This window comes from Epinephelus lanceolatus, chromosome 18 (genome assembly GCF_041903045.1).
Source record: "Epinephelus lanceolatus isolate andai-2023 chromosome 18, ASM4190304v1, whole genome shotgun sequence".
Classification (NCBI taxonomy): Eukaryota; Metazoa; Chordata; class Actinopteri; order Perciformes; family Serranidae; genus Epinephelus; species Epinephelus lanceolatus.
In genome coordinates, this window is record NC_135751.1 from 2,985,809 (window position 1) to 3,013,511 (window position 27,703).

A 27,703-nucleotide genomic window follows, 5' to 3' on the forward strand; every position below is an offset into this window, starting at 1 on the left:
ATCTACGAACATTTACGGTAATCGTAATGAAACGGCTCTGAAGAGCTGCTGGTAGTGACTGTGGGTCAGACTGCAGAGGACAAGTTCAAGGATATTTTGCCGAATTTTGACGTAGAATAAAAAACCTATTTTCCATAAGTAGTCCAAGATTCATATACTGCTGAACTTAGCACTTCTTAGACTACTTGCTTGCATAATATGAAGTACTTTTACTGTGTACTTTTCCAGTAATCCTTTGTCAAAATCCTGACCAGATCACAAGATTAAGGATATTTCGCCAAAATTTGATGTGGAATAAAAAACTTATTTTCCATAAGTAGTCCAAGATCCATATACCGCTGAACTTAGTACTTCCTAGACTACGTGCATGCATAATATGAAGTATTTTTACTGTGTTGTTTTCGAGTAATCCTGTGTCAAAGTCCTTAGAGGACAAGATCAAGGATATTTTGCCGAACTTTGACGTAGAAAAAAACACTTACTTTCCATAAGTAGTCCAAGATTCATATACCGCTGAACTAAGTACTTCCTAGACTACGTGCATGCATAATATGAAGTATTTTTACTGTGTACTTTTTGAGTAATCCTGTGTCAGAATCCTTAACAAAGGGCAAGATCAAGGATATTTTACCGAACTTTGACGTAGAATAAAACACTTACTTTCCATAAGTAGTCCAAGATTCATATACCACTGAACTTAGTACTTCCTAGACTACGTGCATGCATAATATGAAGTATTTTTACTGTGTAGTTTTCGAGTAATCCTGTGTCAAAATCCTTAACAGAGGATAAGATCAAGGATATTTCACCCAACTTTGATGTGGAATAAAAAACTTGTATCTCTAGGAACATTCAGAGCTTTTTCTATCTTTTTGTATCCTTTTCCTTGTTTGTGCAAGGCAATGATTTCTCCTCTGAACTTTTTGGACAATTCTTTTGACTTAGCCATATTTCTAACATGCAATCAAACGTCACTCTCAACAAAACCCTAGCCAGTCCAGGTATTTATGTGTTCTGTCTCAAGCACACCTGAACTAATGAAGCCCTTGATTAGTTGCATCAGGTGTGCTTGAGACAGGGAGTTGAATAATTTTGAGACTGCAGTAGTGATTAAAAGTAGCATTTTGTGTTGAATTTGGATAAAAACCATGGTAATATTAGTTTTACTAAACTATTTCAACTGTTCTTGTCTACTTTGTTTATTGCAAACAGCTGAAAAATTTTACATTTTGCTAATAAGCCTAATATGCAGTGGGGGTTGAATAATTTTGATTGCAACTGTATTTCGCCAAAATTTGATGTGGAATAAAACACTTATTTTCCATAAGTAGTCCAAGATTCATATACCGCTGAACTAAGTACTTCCTAGGCTACGTGCATGCATAATATGAAGTACTTTTACTGTGTACTTTTCGAGTAATCCTGTGTCAGAATCCTTAACAGATCACAAGATCAAGAATATTTCGCCCAACTTTGATGTGGAATAAAAAAACGTATTTTCCATAAGTAGTCCAAGATTCAGTAACACTTTACAATAAGGTACACAAAATTAGAGTAGTTACTGAAGAACTAATGAGGAACTAATGAGGAACGAATGAGGAACTAATGAGGAACAAGTGAGTAGTTACTGAGGAACTAAGCTACACAAAATTAGAGTAGTTACTGGGGAACTAATGAGGAACAAATGAGGAACTAATGAGGAACGAACGAGTAGTTACTGAGGAACTAAGCTACACAAAATAAGAGTAGTTACTGAGGAACAAATGAGGAATGAATGATGAACTAATGAGTAGTTACTGAGGAACTAAGGTACATAAAATTAGAGTAGTTACTGAGGGACTAATGAGGAACTAATGAGGAACTAACTATAAGTTAATGGTCAGTTCTTCAGTAAGTCCTGATCAAATTTCAGAGGAGTAGTTACTGAGGAACTAATGAGGAACTAACTATTACTTAATCATTACCTAACTTTTTTGTGTACCCTAAAGTAAAGTGAGACATCAAAATGAGTAGGTAATGATTCAGTACTCATTACCTACTCATTTTGATGTCTCACTTTACTTTAGGGTACACAAAAAGAGTAACTAATGAGTAGGTAATGATTACTGAATCATCATCTACTCATTTTGATGTCTCACTTTACTTTAGTGTACACAAAAAGAGTAACTAATGAGTAGGTAATGATTCAGTACTCATTACCTACTCATTTTGATGTCTCACTTTATTTTAGGGTACACAAAAAGAGTAACTAATGAGAAGGTAATGATTACTGAATCATTACCTACTCATTTTGATGTCTCACTTTACTTTAGGGTACACAAAAAGGGTAGGTAATGATTAAGTAATAGTTAGTTCCTCATTAGTTCCTCAGTAACTACTGAAATTTGATCAGGAATTACTGAAGAACTGACCATTAACTAATAGTTAGTTCCACATTCATTCCAAATTTGTTTCATAGTAACTACTTTAAATTTTGTGCACCTCAAACAACTGTACTGTGAACAACGGTGTGATTAGTATACAGTACCTTACATACAGCCCCCATGATAAATTCTTTAAGCTTAGCCTACCTAAAATGTGACACACTATCATATTTATTTCTAAGGCATCATCGTACAGAATAACATGGATGGTCATATTAATGTGTATGTGGTCTGAAAATAATGAATAAAACTCTTCTCAAGAATCCTGCTGTCTGATTATTTTTGTTAAGGAACTAATTGTAAAGATGATGATGAAGTAATGAAAGACTACTCATTATGTATCACTTTTCTTTAGGACATAAAAAGGTTAACTAATGGACGGGTTATTGAGTAATGATTCTGCAGTGATGAAATAACTAGTTCACTAATTATTAAGTCATGATTAACCCCTCCATGAAATTTGATCATGAGTTAATGATGAACTGACCATTAACTAATAGTTAGTTCATCATTAGTTCCTCATTCGTTCCTCAGTAACTACTCTAATTTTGTGTACCTTATTGTGAAGTGTTACCCAAGATTCATATACTGCTGAACTTAGTACTTCCTAGACTACGTGCACGTATTTTTACTGTGTACTTTTCGAATAATCCTTTGTCAAAATCCTTAACAGATCACAAGATTAAGGATATTTCAACCAACTTTGATGTGGAATAAAAAACTTATTTTCCATACGTAATCTATCATTCATATACTGCTGAATTTAGCACTTCTTAGACTACTTGCATGCATAATATGAAGTACTTTTACTGTGTACTTTTTGAGTAATCCTTTGTCAAAATCCTTAACAGAGGATAAGATCAAGGATATTTCACCCAACTTTGATGTGGAATAAAACACTTATTTTCCATAAGTAGCCCAAGATTCATATACCGCTGAACTTAGTACTTCCTAGACTACGTGCATGAATAATATCAAGTACTTTTACTGTGTACTTTTCGAGTAATCCTGTGTCAAAATCCTTAACAGAGGACAAGATCAAGGATATTTCACCCAACTTTGATGTGGAATAAAAAACTTGTTTTCCATACGTAGTCCATGATTCATATACTGCTGAAGTAGTAGTTTATCACCTTCATATTGGGCTGGATTTGTGGCAAGAAAGCGATAAGCTGGTGTAGCTGGCAAGCAGGATGAGGGAAAGACAGTGTCGCAAGCAAGACTAGTTGAGAGGAAGCTGGTGCCTGTGGAGTACCAAAGAATTCAAACAACCGTGTGTGATTTGGTGGTTATTACTATGACAATTACACTGAATCGGCATGAATTATTTGTGATTTGTACTGTGTTCTTCTTGTGTACTTTTGCTCGTACATTTGCGGCTGCTCATGTATAGTACAGCAGAGCATAGCATATGCTAACTGTTGCGGAGTGTTATCTCTGCAATATATTTGATATTTGTTTATATTTGATATTTATTTGTCAAAATAAGAGCTGCTATCTATGTTTCGTTGTTTTTGAAACAATGACAATAAACATCTTTTCTATTCTGTTGTATTCTAGATGGCCTCAGTCTCTCCTCCTGCTTCCCACACCCACTTCTCCTGTGCTCAATTCAGAGTTCCCCTGGTCTCCAGATCGAATCCTATGCCTGATTGATTTGTGTGTTTGCCTTGGCTCCCCAGCCTTTATTTAAGCCCCTTTGGAAGTAGGAAGTACTAAGTTCAGCGGTATATGAATCTTGGACTACTTATGGAAAATAAGTTTTTTATTCCACATCAAAGTTGGGTGAAATATCCTTGATCTTATCCTCTGTTAAGGATTTTGACACAGGATTACTCGAAAAGTACACAGTAAAAATACTTCATATTATGCATGCACGTAGTCTAGGAAGTACTTAGTTCAGCAGTATATGAATCTTGGACTACTTATGGAAAATAAGTGTTTTATTCTACGTCAAATTCCGGTATAATATCCTTGATCTTGTCCTCTGTTAAGGATTCTGACAGGATTACTCAAAAAGTACACAGTAAAAATACTTCATATTATGCATGCACGTAGTCTAGGAAGTACTAAGTTCAGCGGTATATGAATCTTGGACTACTTATGGAAAATAAGTGTTGTATTCTACATCAAAGTTCGGCAAAATATCCTTAATCTTGTCCTCTGTTAAGGATTTTGACACAGGATTACTGAAAAAGTACACAGTAAAAGTACTTCATATTATTCATACACATAGTCTAGGAAGTACTAACTTCAGCGGTATATGAATCTTGGACTACTTATGGAAAATAAGTTTTTTATTCTACGTCAAAGTTCGGCAAAATATCCTTGATCTTGTCCTCTGTTAAGGATTCTGACACAGGATTACTCAAAAAGTACACAGTACAAGTACTTCATATTATGCATGCAAGTAGTCTAGGAAGTACTTAGTTAAGCGGTATATGAATCTTGGACTACTTATGGAAAATATGTTTTTTATTCTACGTCAAAGTTCGGCAAAATATCCTTGATCTTGTCCTCTGTTAAGGATTTTGACACAGGATTACTCGAAAACTACACAGTAAAAATACTTCATATTATGCATGCACGTAGTCTAGGAAGTACTTAGTTCAGCGGTATATGAATCTTGGACTGCTTATGGAAAATACATTTTTTATTCCACATCAAATTTTGGCGAAATACAGTTGCAATCAAAATTATTCAACCCCCATTGCATATTAGGCTTATTAGCAAAATGTAAAATTTTTCAGCTGTTTGCAATAAACAAAGTAGACAAGAACAGTTGAAATAGTTTAGTAAAACTAATATTACCATGGTTTTTATCCAAATTCAACACAAAATGCTACTTTTAATCACTACTGCAGTCTCAAAATTATTCAACTCCCTGTCTCAAGCACACCTGATGCAACTAATCAAGGGCTTCATTAGTTCAGGTGTGCTTGAGACAGAACACATAAATACCTGGACTGGCTAGGGTTTTGTTGAGAGTGACGTTTGATTGCATGTTAGAAATATGGCTAAGTCAAAAGAATTGTCCAAAAAGTTCAGAGAAGAAATCATTGCCTTGCACAAACAAGGAAAAGGATACAAAAAGATAGAAAAAGCTCTGAATGTTCCTAGAGATACAGCTGGAAGCATAGTTTGCAAGTTCAAAGTTAAAGGAACAGTGGCTACACTACCTGGACGTGGCAGAAAGAGGAAACTATCAGCGGCTGCCACCAGATTCCTGAGGAGGCAAGTGGTCAAAAACCCTCGAGTGACTGCAAAACACCTGCAGCAAGACTTGGTGGCAGCAGGCACTGAGGTTTCAGTTTGTACAATAAGGCACATACTAAACACCGAAGGGCTCCATGCCCGGACTCCAAGACGTACACCACTACTGACCCAAAAGCACAAGAAAAGTCGGCTCCAATATGCTCAAAACCATATAAATAAGCCACAGAAGTTTTGGAATTCTGTTCTGTGGAGTGATGAAACAAAACTGGAACTTTTCGGGCCTATGGCACAGCGGTATGTCTGGAGGAAGAAGAATGAAGCATATGCTGAAAAGAACACCCTGCCTACAGTGAAGCATGGCAGTGGCTCAGTGATGCTCTGGGGCTGCTTTGCTGCCTCTGGCACTGGAAACCTGCAGCGCGTGGAGGGCACGATGGATTCAGTCAAGTATCAGGAAATCTTAGGTAAAAACGTCGTGCCGTCTGTGAGGAAGCTGAAGCTTGGGCGTCACTGGACCTTCCAACAGGATAATGATCCCAAGCATACCTCAAAGTCCACCAAGGCTTGGTTTCAGAAGAAGAAATGGAACATTCTAGAGTGGCCGTCACAGTCGCCTGACTTCAACCCCATAGAAAATCTCTGGTGGGATTTGAAGAAGGCGGTTGAAAAACGCACACCCAAGAATATTACTGAACTGGAGGCCATTGCCCATGAGGAATGGGCTAAGATTCCTCAGGAACGCTGTCTGAAGCTGGTGTCTGGCTATGCATCACGTTTGCAGCAGGTCATAACAGCAAAAGGGTGCTCTACTAAGTACTGAAGATGCTTGTCATGAAGGGGTTGAATAATTTTGAGACTGCAGTAGTCATTAAAAGTAGCATTTTGTGTTGAATTTGGATCAAAACCCTTGTAATATTAGTTTCACTGAACTACTTAAACAGTTCTTGGGTAATTTGTTTATTGCAAACAGCTGAGAAATTGTATATTTTGCCAATAGGCCTAATATGCAATGGGGGTTGAATAAATTTGATTGCAACTGCATCCTTGAACTTGTCCTCTGCAGTCTGACCCACAGTCACTACCAGCAGCTCTTCAGAGCTGTTTCATTACGATTACCGTAAATGTTAGTAGATTCGCGCACTAGAAAAAAACGTGCGGCTGATTTGACCAAGCAAAAGCGATCCACAGCTGGCTTGACCGCAGTAAAGCCACAGCGGTGTCAGCGTTGGCTGCCATGCCATGTCGGTAGATGACAGCGCACAGCACCGGGTCAGAGCGACCCACCTCAAATAAAGTCACTTCAAAGCTGGAGAATCAAGATGATACAGCGCGCTGCTTACATTTAAAACCATTTTTATAAACAGTCGCCGTTCCTCCTCCACGGCCTGACGACCACGGGGAGTTAAAGTAAGAACAGGCAGCCGGTAAAAGTTCGACAAGAGCGCTGCACTTACCGGCACCGATCCAAGTCTCCGTTACACAGAGGAAATCCAGGCTCCGAGAGCTGAAGAAATCCCTCAGGATAAAAGTTTTGTTCGCCAGAGATCTGGCGTTCACCAGGCCAATCCTGGCAGGAGCTGGGGCTTGTGGTTCGGGAGATCGGGGGGCCCGGAGCAGCATCCTCAGATGCTGGTGATTCTTCCCCGCGCTGAGAGAGCCGAGGAAGGCAGGGGCGGCGGGGCTGGAGTCCCTCAACCGAGCTGGTGACAGGTACCAAGCAGGCGCCGATGGGATCCAGGAAGAGCCGGGGCACAGCTAAGGGACAGTATAATTCATGTCCCAACCGGGAAATAGACTGAGAACTTGCCAACCAGACTTTCAGCTTCACCTGCCAGCCGCTGCGTTTACCGAGGCCTGGTAAAGGTGAGTCGGGATTCCCGCCAGGAGCGGGGGCAAAGTTTTCTGTCCATCATGATCAAACGCCCCTAGATCTCTGACATTATGTCGAAGATCCATGAGGAATTGGCGATCATACACCAGCAGAGACTAGATCTGTATAGTGCCAAGTGTTAGAAACATCAAAAACACCAACCAAAGTGGGAGCAGCAGACGGCCAGCCACACACCGGCGCCATCTTGCTTTCCATCACAGCCCTTCAAAGATGGACATCATTTCATCATTTTATCCTATTAGACTTGTATGTTAGGTTTTGTCATAATTGGCATATGAATTCCTGAGTTATGGCCAAAAACATGTTTTGTGAAGTCACAGTGACCTTTGACCACCAAATTCTAATCAGTTCATCTGTGAGTCCAAATGGATGTTTTTGTCAAATTTTACGAAATTCCCTCAAGTCCTTCTCGAAATGAGACTGAGACTGATGCAAGTTCACAGTGACCTTTGACCACCAAAGTCTAATCAGTTCATCCATGAGTTCAAGGCTGCGGCGGAATAGTCTTTTCTGCTTAGGAAGGTTCCTAACTGAGTGAAATGACCCAGAAGTGCCTACGTGACAGCCATGATAAGAGCTGGTCGAGTTCTCCAAATTTTAAGGAAAGGTGCTTCAATGCTTCCTTTCTAATCTCCTTTAGCATAGGGTACACTTGACCATCCTTTACGAAAGGAAAGGAGATAATTCCATCCCACAAGTCCAACTGGATATTTAAAGCGACCCAGTGCAGACGCCTGGTACAGCAGCTCCTGCTCACCGCTGGGTTTTTCTTTATCATTTAACTGTCTTATTTGGAGTTTTTTTCAGTTACTTAAATTATGTCTTGCTTTGGTATGGAAACGAAGACAGCTCTCTTTATAGCGGTCTTTCTCCTATTTTCCCACGGACATGATCATGTGCGGGGACCCGGTGTTGTGTCCCTACTGGTTTCCAATTTAACTGGTTTCCTTACCGAACAGCCGCAGATGTGCTTCGCCTCCGTCAGCAGATTTGTCACAAATTCACAAACATACACAACATATTACTGGCGATCTTAAAGTCGCAGCCCACATCTACCACAGCGGATATGCTTCTGTAAGTGAGCACTACGTACCAGCGACATTAAAAAAAGAAAGTAAAGAAAATATGATATACACAAATTTCACATAAACTTCTGTGTGGAAAGCACCGTACCCACCAGGACTGTACACTGCCTCTCCAACACCAAACCCTGGATTACTTCGGATATAAAAGCTCTCCTGATGGAGAAGCGGAGAGCTTTTATATCTGGAACCAAGGAGGAGCTGAAGGCCATGCAGAAGGAGCTACGGAGAAACATCAGGCGGGGAAAGGAAGAATATAAAAAGATGGAGGAACAGCTGCAGCAGAGCGACGTTAGCAGAGTCTGGAGAGGTCTGAAAACCATCTCAGGACACAAATAACCAGACTCCCAGGCCAGAGGCAACCAGAAGTGGGTGAATGATCTGAATCTGTTCTTAAATAGATTTGATCAGTCTGCCCCTCCCCTGGCCCAGACATCCCGGCTGTAACCCCACTCATCCTCACGTTCACCTTCACCTCCCCCCCCCCACCTACACTCCTGGCACACTGCTTCAACACCTCCCCCACCCACGCTCCCCCGGACATCTCACCACCCCCCACTCCTCCCCCCACCACATCACCTCCACCCCCCATCACACAGCCCCCCTGCTCCAGCTTGTCCTTCACGATCTGTCAGGTGAGAGATCAGCTGAGGAGGATAAAGACGAGGAAGGCTGCGGGTCCAGACGGCATCAGCTCCAGGCAGTCCTGCGCAGACCAACTGTGCGGGATAGTTGAAACCATCTTCAACCTGAGCCTGAGGCTGGGGAGAGTACCACAGCTGTGGGAGACATCCTGTGTGGTACCTGAAGGATTTCAGCAGCTTCAGACCGGTGGCATTAACATCGCACCTCATGAAGACTCTGGAGCGCCTGGTCCTGTCTCGTCTCCCCCCCACAGTAGGCCCTTCAATGGGCCTGACTGATGTTTCAGAGTCCACCTCAGTGGATGTGCTGCTGACAAACTGGGGAAACTGCTCCCGTCCACTCGCCTCTGGATAATGACCTGCAGCAGCCAGTCAGATCCCTCCTGAGTGTGTTGACATGGTGACGGAAATCAGAGAATTCAATGACCCACAGAAGGAGAAGTACTTCAGGAAGAGATTCAGAGATGAAGAGCAAGCCAGCAGAATCATCTCCTCATCAAGACATCACAAAGCCTCCACATCATGTGCCACATCCCAGTCTTCTGCTGGATCAGTGCTTCAATCATAGATCATGTGTTGAGAGTAATTGAGATAAGGGAGTTACCCAAGACCCTGACAGAAATGTACATCCACTTTCTGATGGTTCATTCCAAAGCAGGAAACGTCAAGTATCATGAAGGAGCTGAAACAGATCCACTCTGGAACACAGAGACCAGCAAAATCATGTCTCTGGGAAAACTGGCTTTTGAGCAGCTGCAGAAAGGCAACCTGGTCTTCTGTGAATCAGACCTGAGAGAGTGTGGCATCGATATCAGAGCAATTCAATTCAATTTCAATTTTATTTATATAGCCCAATATCACAAATCACAATTTGCCTCACAGGGCTTTACAGCATATGACACCCCTCTGTCCTTAGGACGATATAGCACATTTTAATCCAATGAATATAAAGTTGTTTGTGCCAAATTTAAAGAAATTCTCTTAAAGTGTTCTTGATATTATGTTCACAAGAATTAGATAGATGCAAGGTCACAGTGACCTTGACTTTTGACCACCAAAATCTAATCAGTTCATCCTTGATTCTGAAAGAAACTTTGTACTTGATTTGAAAAAAATCCCTCAAGGCATTCTTGAGATATCGTGTTCACAAGAATGAGACAGATGAGGTCACGACCTTGCCCTTTGACAACTAAAATCTTCCTTGAGTCCAAGTGGACGTTTGTGCCAAATTATAAGAAATTTCCTGGAGATATCGCCTTTATGCGGATGGGATGGATCTAAGTATGTATGGATGGACAACCTGAAACCATGACGCCTCCAGCCATGGCTATTACATACACAAAGGCATAAAAAGGACATGGTGGGGCCAGGCTAACTGTTTCCTCCTGCCTCCAGCCTTTGTGCCAAGTTAAACTTACTGTCTCCTGACTGCATCTTTACATTTGCACTACAGATATGGGTGGTGTTGAGTTTTTCATCCAACTTTTGGCAAGAAAGTAACACATCTCCCAAAGTATGCTTTTAACATGAAGGGATGTTATGTAACTGCCAGTGAAACTGAACACTTTCTGCTGATGAACAGGGAGGTGTCCTTTTGAAAATATAATGTACATTAGAAACAAAGGCTTGTCACAGATATTAAATGAACGGAAATAAATCGATGCTCTAGCCACTTTGAGAATTTACACTAAATGTGAGGTAGCTTTAGCTTATTAAGTTATCCTACCATGAACAGCTTTTTGTACTGATATGCACTATAAATAGCTCACTGTAGCTCACTATACAGTACAGTATGAAAAAGTAACCCTAAAAGCATTAAAGAGTGCTATTGATCCTCCTGTGTTTTACCAACCTGCTCCACCACCGTCTCAGCCACAGCCCACAGCTCTGTGGCTTTCTCAAACTGCTGCTGCTCCACAGCTTTCTTCACCGCCTCCGCTGCACTGTTGACATCTGTCAGGCCGTAATCATCCAGCAGCGACTACACAACAGAGGAGCCACAAAAAACTCAACAGACAAGACATTTTTAATATAAACTTTTTCCTATAGTTTGTTACTTAGCCTACAGTAGTGTAGAGGTACGGTCCCCAGGTCATGACAGAGTCTGTGGATAAAGCACAATTCTTATTGTGAGCAGTCTGGTCATTGAACGATAATCTCTGCTGTATCTTTATAAAGACTCTAATCCATGCAATGCATTAAACATTTTTTCTGTTTATCTGTGATTGGCTGTTGTAAGTATAATAACCACAATATACTCCTGAAGAATTCCCCAAAATTCCTTTCAAAAAAGTGGTGTTTTAATTTTCTCTTGCCAAGTCTCCCCAGTAGTAGTGTCTGTAGCTTCTATTCCATATACAATTATGGTGGATCAGCCCCCAAGATGCCCTGAGTACAACACAATGTGTCACCAACAGGCTATGCTTGTTTTTAAATGAAAAGTGTGATACAGGTATCTGTGGTTTGATCACCTCCCCATTCCTCAGGTAAAACAAGCAGTTATTTCTCTATATAGGCAAGTCCACTGAAAAAAATCAGAGTAACTGGATTTTAACCAAAGACATGGGAAAGCTACAGTTTAACTTGTGCAGATGCCCTGTAGATATACTTGATTGCTAAAAAATCTAAGTATGAATGCTTTGCCATTGTGTGATGTAAATGGATGTTTTCTTTTCCAAAATCGGAGCATTCCAGTGTGGTTGTTTCTGTTGAACAGGTACAAAGGTTGTGGTACAAGACTGACTGATACTGACCCACTGGGGAAATCCAAGAGTCTCCAAGTGCCACACCAGCAAAGTTACATTTCACTGTCCCCTAGAAATGAGAAACAAAATGAGAAAATGTCTACATAGGTGGTTTGTATTTTCTCCACTTTCTTTAGAGATCTTTTAGGGAACCATAGGAACCACGAACATCCACACAAAATAACATATCAGAAATGTCACAGCCTCTAATTCAGTTACAGTGATTGGATGGCAATTTCAGGACTTTGTAATGACACTTTGTGATCATTTCTTCAGTAATAAATGGCTTGCTTCTGTTAGCCTGGTAAGACCATCCTGATGATGTAAGCTCAACATTCTGTTTCGCTCTCTGTATAAGTCTGGACTCTGTGCCACCGCAAACACTTTCAGAGTACTTGTGTGGCACTGAGTGTTGTTCAGAGACATTAAAAGTATTTTCAGAGACATAGACATGAAAAAGGATTGAAATATCTTGCCCCCCATTTAAAATTAAAATTGATAATAAACAGTTAAGGACTTTAGAATATGTTAAAATTACTGTTTTGATGTCCTCTATGTGATTTCTATTATTTTCTAGCAGGTCTGGTTGTGTCTTAAATGGTTGGAGCACCTGGTCAGCAGAGGGTGCTGTGTGTGTAAGGTATCAATGACTGACGCCTGTCACTAGCATAGATATATATACATAGATGCCGCGCCCTGGCTTGTGGGATGTGTCAATACCCCCGCCATCTTGCCTAGGTGCTCTGACCGGTTCAGACCCATGTCAGACTCGGCAAAAATGCCACATTTTTGCTCTGCATTTGGGTGTACGAACAAAAAAAGTGTTAAAACCAAGCAGAAGGGAATAACATTCCACAGGTAAGAAGTTGTTTTACAATATTTTACTGTTACGAACATGTTTAATGAGATATATATCTCAAAAAGTGATCCTTCTTTTAAGCTAATCAAGTAAAGTAACTGTCCTGATCTGGTCCTAATGCCAAATTAAGCTAACGCTATGTCACACAACTTAAAGAAAAAAGGTTAACCTTTATATAATAACGTTATTACTTATAAAATTATGATGCTTTGTCAAACAGCTATGTGGGTGTATGTGTTATTCCAAATTGTCAACTATCTGTTTCATGGCACCAACGTGACATAACGCAGCATAACGTTAGTAGTTAACTTGTGGCCTGAATTGTAACTACAAATTATGTGGAACTGCGTTTTTCTGACACACTTATTTTGTGTGTCGTTTCCCAAAAAACACAGAAGACGGGCATGGGTAGCAGCAATGAGGAGAAAGGACTTTGTCCCGAGTGACTCCTCAGTCATCTGCAGCTGTCACTTCAGACCTGAGGACTTCGACAGGACTGGGCAGACTCCTAAAAATAATACTAGCTACTGTACACTGTATTTTTTGTAAATATGACCTAATAATGTAAACAGTTCTGTGTCCAGGCTCCCATGAGCACTGTGGTGTTATACATATCAGATTAAAGCAAAATTTTGTGTAAACATGCAGCTCTAAGTCATTTATTTTCACTTGTACAAAACCAACATTTGTTAATCAGAATCTACACTGCAGCTCGGCACAACCCTGCTGATACACTATTTTTTGCACATTGTGTGAAATGTGAATAAACATTTATAGTCAAAATTAATAATTAAATGACATCATGGTGGGCATTGTACATCTAGTAAGAAAAAAGAATATTTATTACATGGGTAAAGTTTAGTTTAAATGTGTTGTAGAACTATTAGGCTACTGTTACTTTATCTACATAAGATCAAATATTTTGGTATGAAAAGATGCATTTTTTATTTAACCAAGTATCCTATATCATAACTACATGTCTGACAATTTTAACAAACCAAACCGCATGAAAATCGGTTGAGAATTCAGCGAGTAATGATGATTTTAATCATAAATAATCTCCTGCCTCAATAGACATACATGCATTAGGCAGCGCGGCTCCACCTGGGCAAGATGGCGGCCGCGTTGACATATCGCTCCAATGAGGAGCACCATTGAATGCGGCATCTACGTATATATACCTATAGGCTCATTCGAGATGAACTGCGCCTCACCTGAAAAGTAGACGAGAGCAGGCGGCCGCAGCAGGGGGCGGTGACAAAAAGCTGCAGTGAAGTCGGACAGTTTCCCGACAGTTTCCAGCAGCCTTCAGTCAGTACAGGAAGTCACAGACACACTAACATCCTGTCTGGAATGATGTCAATTCATTAAAAAAGTGATCAGGCCCATATATCAGTTTGTTTTCACCATCAGTCACACAACATGTTTTCTGTTCACAGAATAAACCTTCAGGTCAGACAAATACAATCTTAATCTCTAAAATACAACAAAAATGAGTAGTTTATGTAAAACGTCATCTTGTTGAGTCGGCATCTGAGCCAATGAGCTGTTAGATCAGTTGAGAGCCAGGCGGTGCAGTCGGTGGAGAGCAACTGCAGCGCCTGGCTCTAAAAACTGCGGCCACCTCGCTCTCGCGGCTTTATCGCCGTCCACTTTTGTAATACGTCAGAGCAAGTCGGGATGACGGGATGAAGTCGGACACAAAACTAACCGGCATGCATTGTGCACCGATCGCCGGTGATCGAATCTGCGCAGGCCTGGCTCATCTCGAACGAACCTATTGTGTCACTAGTAGAGTGAGACGTCAGATCATCATAGTAGTAGCAAAGAGCATTGATACCAAGGCTGTGGTCGGAAAGTCCCTCCTATCGTCTATTCCTAATCACTATTCCTTGACCTCTGTGGGAAACGTCACGAGGTCAAGGAAAGATGAGTAGGATAATTCATAAGGATTTAGGAAAAGAGAACCGCGGAGCTGAGAAAATAGGCTCGTTCGAGATGAATTGCGCCTCGCCTGAAAAGTAGATGAGAGCAGGCGGCCGCAGCGGGGGGGCGGTGACAAAAAGCTGCGGTGAAGTCGGACAGTTTCCCAACAGTTTCCAGCAGCCTTCAGTCCGTACAAGAAGTCACAGACACACTTACATCCTGTCTGGAATGATGTCAGTTCATTAAAAAAGTGATCAGACCCATATATCAGTTTGTTTTCACCATCAGTCACACAACATGTTTTCTGTTCACAGAATAAACCTTCAGATCGGACAAATACAATCTTAATCTCTAGAATTCAACAAAAATGAGTAGTTTATCTAAAACATCATCTTGTTGAGTCGACGTCTAAACCAATCAGCTGTTAGATCAGGTGAGAGCCAGGCGGTGCAGTCGGTGGAGAGCAACTGCAGCGCCTGGCTCTAAAAACTGCAGCCGCCTCACTCTCGCGGCTTTATCGCCGTCCACTTTTGTAATACGTCAGAGCAAGTCGGGATGAAGTCGGACACAAAACTAACTGGCACGCATTGTACGCAGATATAACAATAAAGGCAAAAAACAAGTAGGTTTCCGGTTTTGGTTTAATTTCTATATCAATTAGCCATTTGAAGACGAAAATGGGAAAAGCACGTGGATTTCCGTTTTTTCTCATTCACACGAAAATCGGAAAATTAAAATGATGCATTGTATATTTGCATTTTTGTTTATCCTGTTATAAAACAAGTTAAACAAAGCTGTGGACGGAGGGTACACCAATAGTAGCGAAACGTTCATAGTTCGCATCTAAGTTTAACATAATGTTGAAAGTTGAAAAAATATATATGAACAAGTTATGGCATGAGATGTATAATGCTTCATAAACAACGGTAACTTAGATGGTGATCTCCTTCCTTTCTTGGTCATGTTGATCTTTTTCTTTCCTAATCATTTGAGTTTGTGAATGGTGCGTAAATATTGCCGCCGCAATGACTTGTGGGATGGAATTATCTCCTTATATCGCTTAGGAAGGTCCGATGTATCCTATGCTAAAGGAGATCTGAAAGGAAGCACTGAACCTCCTTTCCTTAGTGTTTAGACAATTCGAACAGCTCTTATCATATGTCTTATCATGGCGGCCGCTAAAATACTTCCGGGTCATTTCACTCAGCTAGGAACCTTCCTAAGTAAAAAAGACTTTCCGAACACAGCCCAAGAGGCGAAGCTCAGTTGAATTTTTGCCAACAGCCACTAGGGGCGCTGCCACATTTTGGACTGTTGAGCTTGGACTGTTGCGCCCAGACAACATGCAAGATGTCAAGGAGAGAGGAGAAAAAAAGTAAAAGAAAACAGTGTAGTGCAATTAACTGCAACAACTACCAGTGGAACACCCCGCACCTGGCCTTCCACCGTTTCCCGAAGGATCCCGACAGGTAAGAACTCCTGAGGTGTAAGTTTTGAAGTGTTTTAATATCAATTTAATATGCCAGTTTTGGAGGGAAGGTAATACATATACACACACACACACACACACATATATATGTGTGTGTATATATGGCCTCTTGGACCATTTATATCAGAACTGATTACTGCTTTAGCATTAAAATATATCATATTAAAATAGTCTATATATTATTATTATTATTATTATTATTATTATTATTATTATTATTATTATTACTGTCCCCTTACTGCACAAACTGTAAATAAATCTTTATTCCTGACTATGTGACATCGCCATTAATGTGTTTCTAGTTAAAATATTGATGTTTTGTTTTTTTTTTGTTTTGGTTTTTTTTTTGGTAGATTGGTTTATGGGGTGATTTTGAAGGAGTAATTAAGTTAACGTTCTCATAAGTGAATGTAATATGTAAAGATGCCATCTAGACCGTTTTTCTTAGTTTTTTTTTTTTTTAAAGTCTATTTTGCTTTACAAAAACGTGAAAAAGCAGCTGTGAGGTGAGTAGCATTGTAAGCATAATTAATAGCGATATACTTCAGTTTGTCTGTGTGTTTTTGTATGCAAGCAGGTCTGCTACGGTCCAAAATGGCGGCGGTAGGACGAAACCATGGGCGAGTCTGTTGCTATGGGGCGTTCTATTGAGCTTCGCCTCTTGGTATCCATGCTCTTTGGTAGTAGTGCAGAGAAACACAGACGCCAAAGGACTTGTTACTGTTCCTATAGGTAAGATAATCAGAAATCATAAACAGAACAACACATGAAAGTGATATGACAAGTGTTAAAGCCTTAGACTGTGACTTTGATGTGTAGTATGTTGTAACGTAACTTTGAATGGAGATGAGCGCACCGAGTAATGGCGGCCTGTTAACTTCCGCTACCCCACCGGATCCGTGTCAAGTAAGCCAATATGGCAGGCAATGCTAATGATATTGGAAATGGGTGATGAAACTGTCTTTAAAAAAGGGAGAAATGTACAACAGTGAATTAAATACGATTAGTGAGGTTGGTTTGAAGTTAGCCCTTGCTAATGTGTGGTGTGAAAATGTGTAAAACCCTTTATTGTGCATGAACGAGTGGAGGCTATTAACACAGATGCTAACAGTAAAAGCCCGCTTTCACTGCGGCTCTGACTAATTGCAGGCCAGGAAGACAGTACATAATTTCCAGTTACAGAACAAGAGCACAAAAGATGTTTTACTACAAATTGTCCTGTTGTGTTACAAAATAAGAGTTTACATGAATGCCATGATTTCAGTATTGAAGTTCATTCATATTTTTGGTGACCATTGAGTTAGAGAGAATAATAAATACAGATGATTTAAAGACAGTAATAAGTTTAAAGGTTAAAAAGTGAAACAGTTAATGTGATAATAAATAGAGATTAAAATAAGTTCACTGAATGTAAATATTTGTAGTTAAAAAGGTGTTGGTGACGTGACTACCTAACTGTAACTTGAATGCAATGTAAGCTTGAAATGCGCCTGTCACTAGTAGAGTGAGACGTCAGATCGTCGTAGTCGTGCAGAGAAACACAGACGCCAAAGGACTGATATTGTGCTTGTTACTGTTCCTACAGGAATAAAAAAAGGTTAATATGCTACACGAAGAATCGGCCACCGTGTCATTCTTAGAAGTGTAACACTTGCCTTGATAGACAAACTCCTTCAGCCAGTCAGTGTAACAAAACACCTTCGTCACCAGTAGAGCCAGTTAATAAATCATGCTTCTGCCAGTCGGAAGAACGGTGAAAACATCTTTTCCTCTGAGAAACTCAGTAAGTGCATACTGTTGTTCTTGTTTAATTGTTGTTATTGACTCTGTTTCTGCAACAACTTAACGTATTACAGTGTTTACTCTGCTAATGTTAGAGTTAGCGCTTGTTGCTTCCCGAGCCATCATTACTGTTCTGCAAGCTGCGGCCTGCCTTTTACATCATCAACTATACCGCAGTCCCTGACTGGCTGCTTCCATTGTCAACTACTGTGCGGATCCCTGATTGGATTTTAATTTCTGGAAAGTGTTTGGACCTTCACCAAGTCCAGACTGATACAGAGAGCGAAACAGAACATTGACCACGTGTAAACAGGATGGTCTTACCAGGATACGCTATATCTAATTGTACTTGCTGTTATTATACTACAGAAGTTCAGTCTTCTTTAAGGACACATAAACTATTCCACATCAATTTTCTGTCTTACAAGAATGCCATTACATTGTTCTTTGTGTCATGTGTTTTATCCATCACATGACAGTTGTTTGACATGGGGACTTTCCGCTCACATGGAGCTGAAGAGGATGTTGAAAAGAGAAGTAACATTCTGCTCTCACCCTGGTGAGTTCCAATGAGATAGCAGCTGCCATCTTCCCTCCGTAAGACTCAGAAAAGATGTAGAAGGGGATGCTCTGCACAAAAGAAAATCAACTTATTGAAAAAGAATAAAAATCAAAGACTGCTCATTATTACAGTGATTAATACACACAGAGTTCACAGCTTATGTTGGTTGTTACTGCTCTGGAGTTTGTACTGATGAAAAATAAACTATAACATTTAAAAAACTTAAATCTAGCTGGCAAACATTAGGCAGCCGAGCAAGGTTGCTCTGGGTTGGCCAGTATAAGCAAATATTACAACAAGTGCAAATTCACAATAGCTGCCTATCAAACATGTTCTACATATACTGCTCATAGAAGAAGCTGGCTAGAAAGAGCACATTGGCACTGGCATCCTTGCACATTTGTGTGAAGTTTTATCATAATTAGCGTAAGAATTTTTGAGTTATTGCCAAAAACATATTTTGTGAGGTCACAGTGACCTTGATCTTTGACGACCAAATTCTAATCAGTTCATTTTTCAGTCCAAATGGAAATTTGTATCAAATTTGGAGAAATTCCCTCAGGGTGTTCTGGAGATATCAAATTCACTTGAATGAGATGAGTGAATGGTCACAGTGACCCTGACCTTTGACCACCAAGTTCTAATCAGTTGATTGTTGAATCCAGGTGAACTTTGTGCCAAATATGAAGAATTTCCCTCAAGAGGTTATTGAGATATTGCGTACACAAGACTGAGACAGACAAGGTCACAATGACCCTGACCTTTGACCACCAAAATCTTATCAGTTTATTGTTGAGTGCAGGGGGACATTTGTGCCAAATATGAGGAAATGCCCTCAAGGCGTTCTTGTGATTTCACAAGAATGGGATGGGCCGACGGACATGATGTATGGTTGGATGGACAACCCAAAAACATAAAGAGTCCGGATACTGCTATCCCCGATGCTGAGCCATATAAAATGTTGGGAAACAGAATGTAGTGCTGGACTGATGTACCTGGAACTCTGCCCTTTCTGTAAAGAAGTGTTGGAGCAGCACCAGCATGTCTGAGGCAACCATGGACACATTGGTAGCATAGCCGTCTGGCCTGTCAGTGTAGCTGAAGCCAGTGCCCACAGGGTTGTCTACAAACAATATACTGGCTGCCTGCACCTGAAAAACACAGACACACACACGCACGCACGCACGCACGCACGCACACACACACAATGTTGGATTTCCTGAATTTGAATAGACTTACACAATACTATCCTCAAAGTTACAATCAGAGTAGTCTGTGGTAAATATGCATTAAAGAACTTCAATCAATCAATCAATCAATCAATCAATCAATTTTATTTATAAAGCCCAATATCACAAATCACAATTTGCCTCACAGGGCTTTACAGCATACGACATCCCTCTGTCCTTTGGACCCTCACAGCGGATAAGGAAAAACTCCCCCAAAAAAACCCTTTAACGGGGAAAAAAAAACGGTAGAAACCTCAGGAAGAGCAACTGAGGAGGACAGACAGACGTGCAATAGATGTCGTACAGAACAGATCAACATAATAAATTAACAGTAATCCGTATGACACAATGAGACAGAGAGAGAGAGACAGAGACAGAGAGAGATACAAGACAGACGGTAGTGACAGTAGCTTACAACAACATTAATGAAAGTAATAATATTATAATTAATAATAATATATTAATATCTGATAGTATACATGTGTGACAATAATCACATGTGTATAATAACAGTAGAAATATGATCACGTTTCTAAGTTCCTGTTAGTACACGTGCTGCTGCATTCTGAATTAGCTGGAGAGTTTTTAAGGACTTACTAGAGCTACCTGATAATAGAGAGTTACAGTAATCCAACCTTGAGGAAACAAAAGCGTGGACCAATTTTTCTGCATCTTTTCGGGTCAGGATAGGCCTAATTTTCGCAATATTACGCAGATGAAAAAATGCAGTCCGTGAGGTTTGTTTTAAATGAGAATTAAAAGACAAATCTTGATCAAATATTACTCCGAGGTTTCTTACGGTAGTGCTAGAGGCCAGAGCAATGCCATCTAGAGAAACTATGTCATCAGATAAAGAGTCTCTGAGTTGTTTGGGGCCAAGAACAATAACTTCAGTTTTGTCTGAATTTAACATCAGGAAATTGGTGCTCATCCAGGTTTTTATGTCTTTAAGGCAATTATGAAGTTTAGTTAACTGATTACTTTCTTCTGGCTTCATAGATAAATACAACTGTGTATCATCCGCATAACAATGGAAATTTACAGAGTGATTTCTAATAATGTTACCTAAAGGAAGCATATATAGAGTAAATAGGATTGGTTCGAGCACAGAACCTTGCGGAACTCCAAAATAAACTTTGGTACGTAAGGATGACTCATTATGAACGTGAACAAACTGAAAATGATCAGATAAATAAGATTTAAACCAGCTTAGTGCAGAACCTCTTAGGCCAATTCAGTGTTCCAGTCTCTGTAGCAGAATTTGATGGTCAATTGTGTCAAACGCCGCACTAAGATCTAATAAAACAAGTACAGAGACGAGTCCTTTGTCTGAAGCAATTAGAAGGTCATTTGTAATTTTAACTAGTGCTGTCTCAGTGCTATGATGCACTCTAAATCCTGACTGAAATTCCTCAAATAAATTATTATCATGGAGAAAATCACACAGCTGGTCTGCGACTACTTTCTCAAGGATCTTTGAAAGAAAGGGAAGATTAGATATTGGTCTATAGTTGGCTAACACCTCTGGATCCAGGGTGGGCTTTTTTAGGAGAGGTTTAATTACAGCTACCTTAAAAGACTGTGGTACATAGCCTGTTAATAAGGATATATTGATCATATCTAATATATGAGTGTTAACTAAACTCCTTAAGTAGCCTAGTTGGGATGGGGTCTAAGAGACACGTTGATGATTTAGATGAAGAAATCACTGCGGTCAATTCTTGAAGAGAAATCGGGGAGAGGCAATCTAAATAATATATTAGGTCTTACAACTGTGTTTGAGGTTAGATGGGTACTATCTGAGGACAGGAGGTCATGAATTTTGCCTCTAATAGTTAGAATTTTGTCATTAAAAAAGCTCATAAAATCATTACTGCTAAGGGCTAAAGGAATACAAGGCTCAAAAGAGCTCTGACTCAGTCAGCCTGCTACAGTGCTGAATAGAAACCTGGGGTTATTCTTGTTTTCTTCTATTAATGCTGAGTAATAGTTTGCTCTGGCATTGCGGAGGCCCCTCTTATACGTTTTGAGACTGTCTGCCCAGATTAAACGAGATTCTTCCAGTTTGGTTAATCGCCAATTCCTTTCAAATTTTCGCGATATTTGTTTTAACTTACGGGTTTGAGAGTTATACCAAGGAGCGAACCTTCTTTGCTTTGTTAACTTCTTTTTAAGAAGAGCTACAGAGTCGAGTGTTGTTCGCAGTGAGCCTATGGTGCTATCGACAAGATGATCAATTCGGGAGAGGTTAAAGTCGGCACGGGAAACCTCTGTTACTGAAGGACATGGTATTGAATTTAACGACGGAGTAATCATTTCCTTAAATTTTGCGACAGCACTATCTGATAAACATCTAGTATAGTAACTGTTGCTGAGTGGCGTGTAATCGAGTAAAAAGAAATCAAAAGTAATCAAATAATGATCCGATAGTGAGGGATTCTGTGGAAAGACTGTTAGGTTATCAATTTCAATTCCATACGTCAGAACTAGATCGAGGGTATGGTTAAAACAGTGAGTGGGTTCATGTACACCCTGACTGAAGCCAATGGAGTCTAATAATGAGATAAACGCGGTAGCCAGGGAGTCATTATCAACGTCGACATGAATGTTAAAATCGCCTACAATAATAACTTTATCTGATTTAAGAACTAAACTGAATAAAAACTCTGAGAATTCAGAAACAAATTCAGAATACGGGCCAGGAGCACGGTACACTATAACAAATAAAAGTGACTGCGAGGTTTTCCAGGTCGGATGTAAAAGACTAAGAACGAGGCTTTCAAATGAATTATAATCTAGTTCAGGTTTAGGGTTGATTCACAAACTAGAGTTAAAAATGGCTGCAACTCCCCCTCCTCGGCCGCTGCCTCGAGGAATGTGGGTATTATTATGACTGGGAGGAGTGGATTCATTTAGACTAACATATTCATCTGGACACAGCCAGGTTTCGGTGAGACTGAGTAAATCAATATGATTATCTGAAATTAATTCATTTATTAACACTGCTTTAGACGATAGAGACCTGATATTTAACAGTCCGCATTTAATTCTCCTGTTCTGTCTTTCTGTCACAGAAGAGGTTTTAATTTTTATGAAGTTGTTATGCACAACTCCTCTTTGTTTAATTTTAGATTTAGATCATTTAGGTGGTCAGGGGACAGACACTGTTTGTATAAAACTATGAAAACTATGGGTGGGTAATTGCACTAGAAGCTCAGAGAAGCATATAGGACTGCGACTCTGAGTCCTGATCCCAACTCTGGGTTGTCAGCGATTTGAATTACTAATAAAATTTGCCAGGTTCCTAGAAGTGAGAGCAGCTCCATCCAAAGTGGGATGAATGCCGTATCTCCTAATAAGACCAGATTTTCCCCAGAAAGTTTGCCAATTATTAACAAAACCTGGCCACCACCTGGACAGCCAGCGATTAAATGATGACATGCGGCTAAACATGTCATCAGTGGTCAGATTTGGGAGGGGTCCAGAGAAAACTATGGAGTCCAACATTGTTTTTGCATATTCACACACCGAGGCAATATTAATTTTAGTGACCTCCGATTGGCGTAACTGGGTGTCATTGCCGCAGACGTGAATAACAATCTTACTGAATCTACGTTTAGCTTTAGCCAGCAGTATTAAATTTGATTCAATGTCGCCCGCTCTGGCCCCAGGGATACATTTGACTATGGCCGCTGGTGTTGCTAACTTCATGTTCCTCAGAATAGAGCTGCCAATAACCAGAGTTTTATCCTCAGCGGGTGTGTCGCTGAGTGGGGAAAAGCAGCTGGAAACATGAACAGGCTGGTGGTGAGCCATGGGCTTCGGCTTGGAGCTGTGCCTCTGGCGAACAGTTACCCAACCTCCCGGCTGAACGGGTGTTACCGGAGGACCGCTGAAGGCTATGCTATGTGGCTCCATACCGGCTACAGGGGGCTGGCTAATTACCGCAGCTACTGAATGGTTTTCCATGGTGCGGAGCCGCGCTTCTAATTCACTAAGCCTCGCCTCCAACGCAGCAAATAAGCTACACTTGTTACAATTACCACTGTCGCTAAAGGAGGCAGAGGCATAGCTAAACATTTGGCACACCAAGCAAGAAAGAGCAGAGGGAGAAGCCATCGCTAACTGTAAAGCTAATGTAGCTACCAAGGCTAGTAACGTGCAAACAACAGCTAAGAGATTAGCAGGGAAGTCGTAAAAAGGAGGAGAGCTATAAGTGCTTAAACAGAACTAGTGTGGGTTAAGATGTTAAAGCAACTGAAGTGAGAAAGCAGAAAGCAGGCTAGTAGAATTCACTAGAGCAGCACAGAGACGCTGTCACAGAAACACCGGAAATGACACAACTCGCTTACCGCAATACGTCAGCACGTCAACTCACACACACAATGCAGGAAATGACTCACTGTCACAAATTAGCCTAGTGTCACCAGGCTCTTCACGTACGGCAAAGAGCCTGGTTTCCATTCACTCTGAATTTTGTCTGGATTCTGGTTCCGGTCTAGAGAGCGGATCCGGAATTCACCAAATTCAACAAAGTAAAAGTGTTCACCAAAGTAAAACTTTAAATTCTGGCGCACCATCGATTTCCGTCTCCCGTTTCTCCACGTTGGAAAGCTGAATTGGAAAAGAAAGAAGAGTGAAGACTGTCGCCATGATCGATACATTTTAATCATTTAAACATGGACGTACAACAGTCTGATGTAGAAGAGGTTCTTCAAGAAACTTGGTTGATAGAGCATGCTACATGGCGAGCATCACGCAGTTTTCGTCTCTCTTCCGCCCCCACGGCCCCAGACTTTATCGAAAAAATGCATTTACAAACTACAGGTATAATGAACAAAACTAGGATCAAGTGCCTATTAAATAAAACAGACAACTGAAATAGACAATAACTTGTAATACAATTAAATACAGTAAAAGAAAAAGGTTAACTTAAAGCCTCAGTGTGTAAAAATGGTGAGTAACAATGACATCAGCGGTCAAATTCTAGAGTGCAGCGCTCACTCGCGCTCACTCGTTCAAGTGACCGTGGCCTTGTAGGACAAAAAGCCTTGTTCTGACAGCAGAGATGGCATCATCCACAAGTTTTTCGAGTTTTTCAGGAGTATCTAGTGACGAGGTGAATATTTATTTAGGAATCTAAACCATGTTACAATATGTTATAGCTTACCAGTGAGATATAGGTTATCTGTGAGGTATGTTAGGAGTGTTTTATTTCTAATTGTTTTGGTAATACAAGCAAACATTAGCACAGTAATGCTAAAATAACACGTTTTATGTGATAGTCACAGTACAGTGCAGCAAATATAGGTTGGTACGATTATAATATATGTGTTTCCAGAGTGTTCTTCCACAGGACACAGGGAGAGGAGGGAGAGGGAGAGGAGGAGGACCAGGGAGAGGAAGGGGGTAAGGGGGTAGAGGCGGTGCAGGAACGGCCAGGCGAGGAAGTAACGTTAGTGTCTCGGCTACACAGAGGAAAGAGGAGGAGGAGAGGGTGGCAGCCTTCACAGCAGCGCAAGAGGAATCAACAGATTAGGCTGTAGGCTAGGCTAACCATTTAGCTGTAGCTCTGGGATAACGTTAGCCAAGGCTAGGATAACGTTAGCATGTAAACGTAGCCGTCACTCGAACTTAGACGAGAGGGAAAAGTAGTTGCAAACATGAAGCCAAAATGATTTTAAAATATCAGATTGAATTACCTGTCTAGCAGAAAGCAGGCAACCTCCGCATCCCTTGTGAAATCCTTCTTCAGGAGTTCTTTCCAACTGGAATAAGCAACGCCGATATTCACTCGCGTTTTGTCCCGTCCTCGCTTATCTGATCTTTTTCTTTGGTGTGGTTTCTCTCTTATGGGGCAAAACATATGTGTGGTCCTCCATTTAAAGTGCGACAGAATCATAAAAGTACAAAGGAGGTTCACGCAGAAGCGCCGCAGATTGATCTTCACCTTAACCGTCTCCAGTGACGGCAAGTTCTAGGTAAACGCGAAAGGCGAAGCGTGTATATCCCTTTCGGCCACTGTATTCAAATATGGCGATGCAAGAGGGCAGCCTCCAGCCTGTGTATATATAGAGAAATCATTCTAAGCCTATGAGAAAGTTTCCATTTGTATGTGAATTGCATTACACTTTAGTAAATATATATTTATGAAAGCAATAGTTGATATTTGCTAATAAACAACCACGTAATTTACACATTGTAACTGGCTTGGGGCTTTTCTAGTAAATTATATTCTTTAAAATAAAAAGTTTCACCGCATTTTTATTAGCTTGGTGCTTTTATTTTGATGGAAAGGCGCATCCATCGAATTCCAGATCCTGTCTCTCTCGCCCTGGTTCCAGTTGCTTACCAAAACGGCCACTAAACGGCCCCAGACTAGTCACAAATGCACAACAGATTTTAGTTCTGCAGTGCTCCAAAGTGTTCTCTGATCACTAAAGGGCTGATCCAACAAAAACACAGCTTATTTAAAACCCTTAAATGCAACCCTCTTACCCAGCTGGTGTCTCTGGGCTCCAGGTCCCTGTTCAAAGGTCCAATCTCTTCAAAGTTCCCAAAGCCACTTCCTGATCCTCCTGGTCCACCCTGAAGACACGTGTGCAAATACCCTCTTCAAGCTCCAACATTAACAACAAAAGCCATTTTTGTATTTAATGAGCTATTAATTCACAGGTAATCAGGCTTCTGACCAATTTCCTTGAAATATGATACAATTTTATACCCAATCTTTTACCCAGATCGTTGGTTTCATGTTTTAACTCTTGCATGGTCTGCTCCTACAGTTATAAACACATAAACACAGTTCCACAACAATTTTTTTTTTTTTTTTTAGTTATGTCACCCAGCTTATTCAAACAGACCAGAGCGACGCTTAATAGGCTCCATGGACGCATCATTTCCAGGTTTGGCGTAAGAGTGCTATCATATCTCTGGTCGCGGCGTTCTGAATGTGGAAGTGCCGGTATCATGGCTTCTCTAAATTTCACCCGGTGCCTTTTAGAATTACCAAAGTTTACGGTTAACAACGTCCGTCTAAGTCAAGGCAGCAGAACTTCAGGTACAGTATTAGTTTTTAGATAGGGATAAAAGTATTGTAGCTGTGTATGAACATATCTTCATGTGTGAAAACATTTCTTATGAATACATTCAAATGTGTCAAAATGTTTTGATCAAATTCATTTTTTTTTAAAACAATCAATTTAATTTTTGAATCCATAAGAAGATCTGTATGTGTGCATGAATAAATGGCACTGATTTGTTAGTGCATAAAGGAGATTTGCAAAAAGGTTTAAAGTTACAAAAACGCATTGCAGTTCCACTGTTTGTTGTCTGTTTGTTGGTGGAAGAAGTGTATGTGTATGTGTAAATGGACCTGCACTTATATGGCGCCACTCTAGTCTTCTGACCACTCAAAGTGCTTTATACACCACAAGTCACATTTACCTATTCACACACATTCACATACTGGTGGCCAGGGCTGCCATACAAGATGCTGCCTGCTACTCAGTGTTTAACACATTCACACACCCACGGAACAGCCTTCAAGAGCAATGTGGGGTTGAGAATCTTGCTCAGGGATACTTTGACATGTGGGCTGGAGGAGCAGGGAACTGAACCCCTGATCTTCCATTTAGTAGTCGACCCGCTCTACTTCCTGAGTCACAGCCACCCAAAATCCCAGGTTTACAGCTACAAATCAGATCTATCTCTAAGATTACCACTTCCTCCTTAATAGCCAATGGTGAGGTTCAGATTAACATGTCACTGTCCAGTCATTGAGCAGGGTTCACACACAACTTCACACACAACTTAGTTCTGTGTGATAGCTATTGAACTGCGAAACTTTTTGCAAA

General features: G+C 40.5%; 1 protein-coding gene across 5 annotated transcripts in view; it reads right to left on the reverse strand.

Annotated features, from left to right (window-relative positions):
* Positions 1-27,703, reverse strand: part of scpep1 (serine carboxypeptidase 1) — a 53,938-nt gene that overhangs the window by 19,263 nt on the left and 6,972 nt on the right. For all 5 annotated transcript variants that reach the window (XM_033644988.2, XM_078161390.1, XM_078161389.1 and 2 more), the window contains exons 3-8: positions 26,346-26,435; positions 19,614-19,769; positions 18,612-18,686; positions 12,010-12,070; positions 11,323-11,360; positions 11,109-11,237 (exon numbers count right to left, since the gene is read on the reverse strand). In XM_033644988.2, coding sequence (XP_033500879.1) covers positions 11,109-11,237; positions 11,323-11,360; positions 12,010-12,070; positions 18,612-18,686; positions 19,614-19,769; positions 26,346-26,435 — 549 coding nt within the window. The remainder of the gene's footprint in view (positions 1-11,108; positions 11,238-11,322; positions 11,361-12,009; positions 12,071-18,611; positions 18,687-19,613; positions 19,770-26,345; positions 26,436-27,703) is intronic.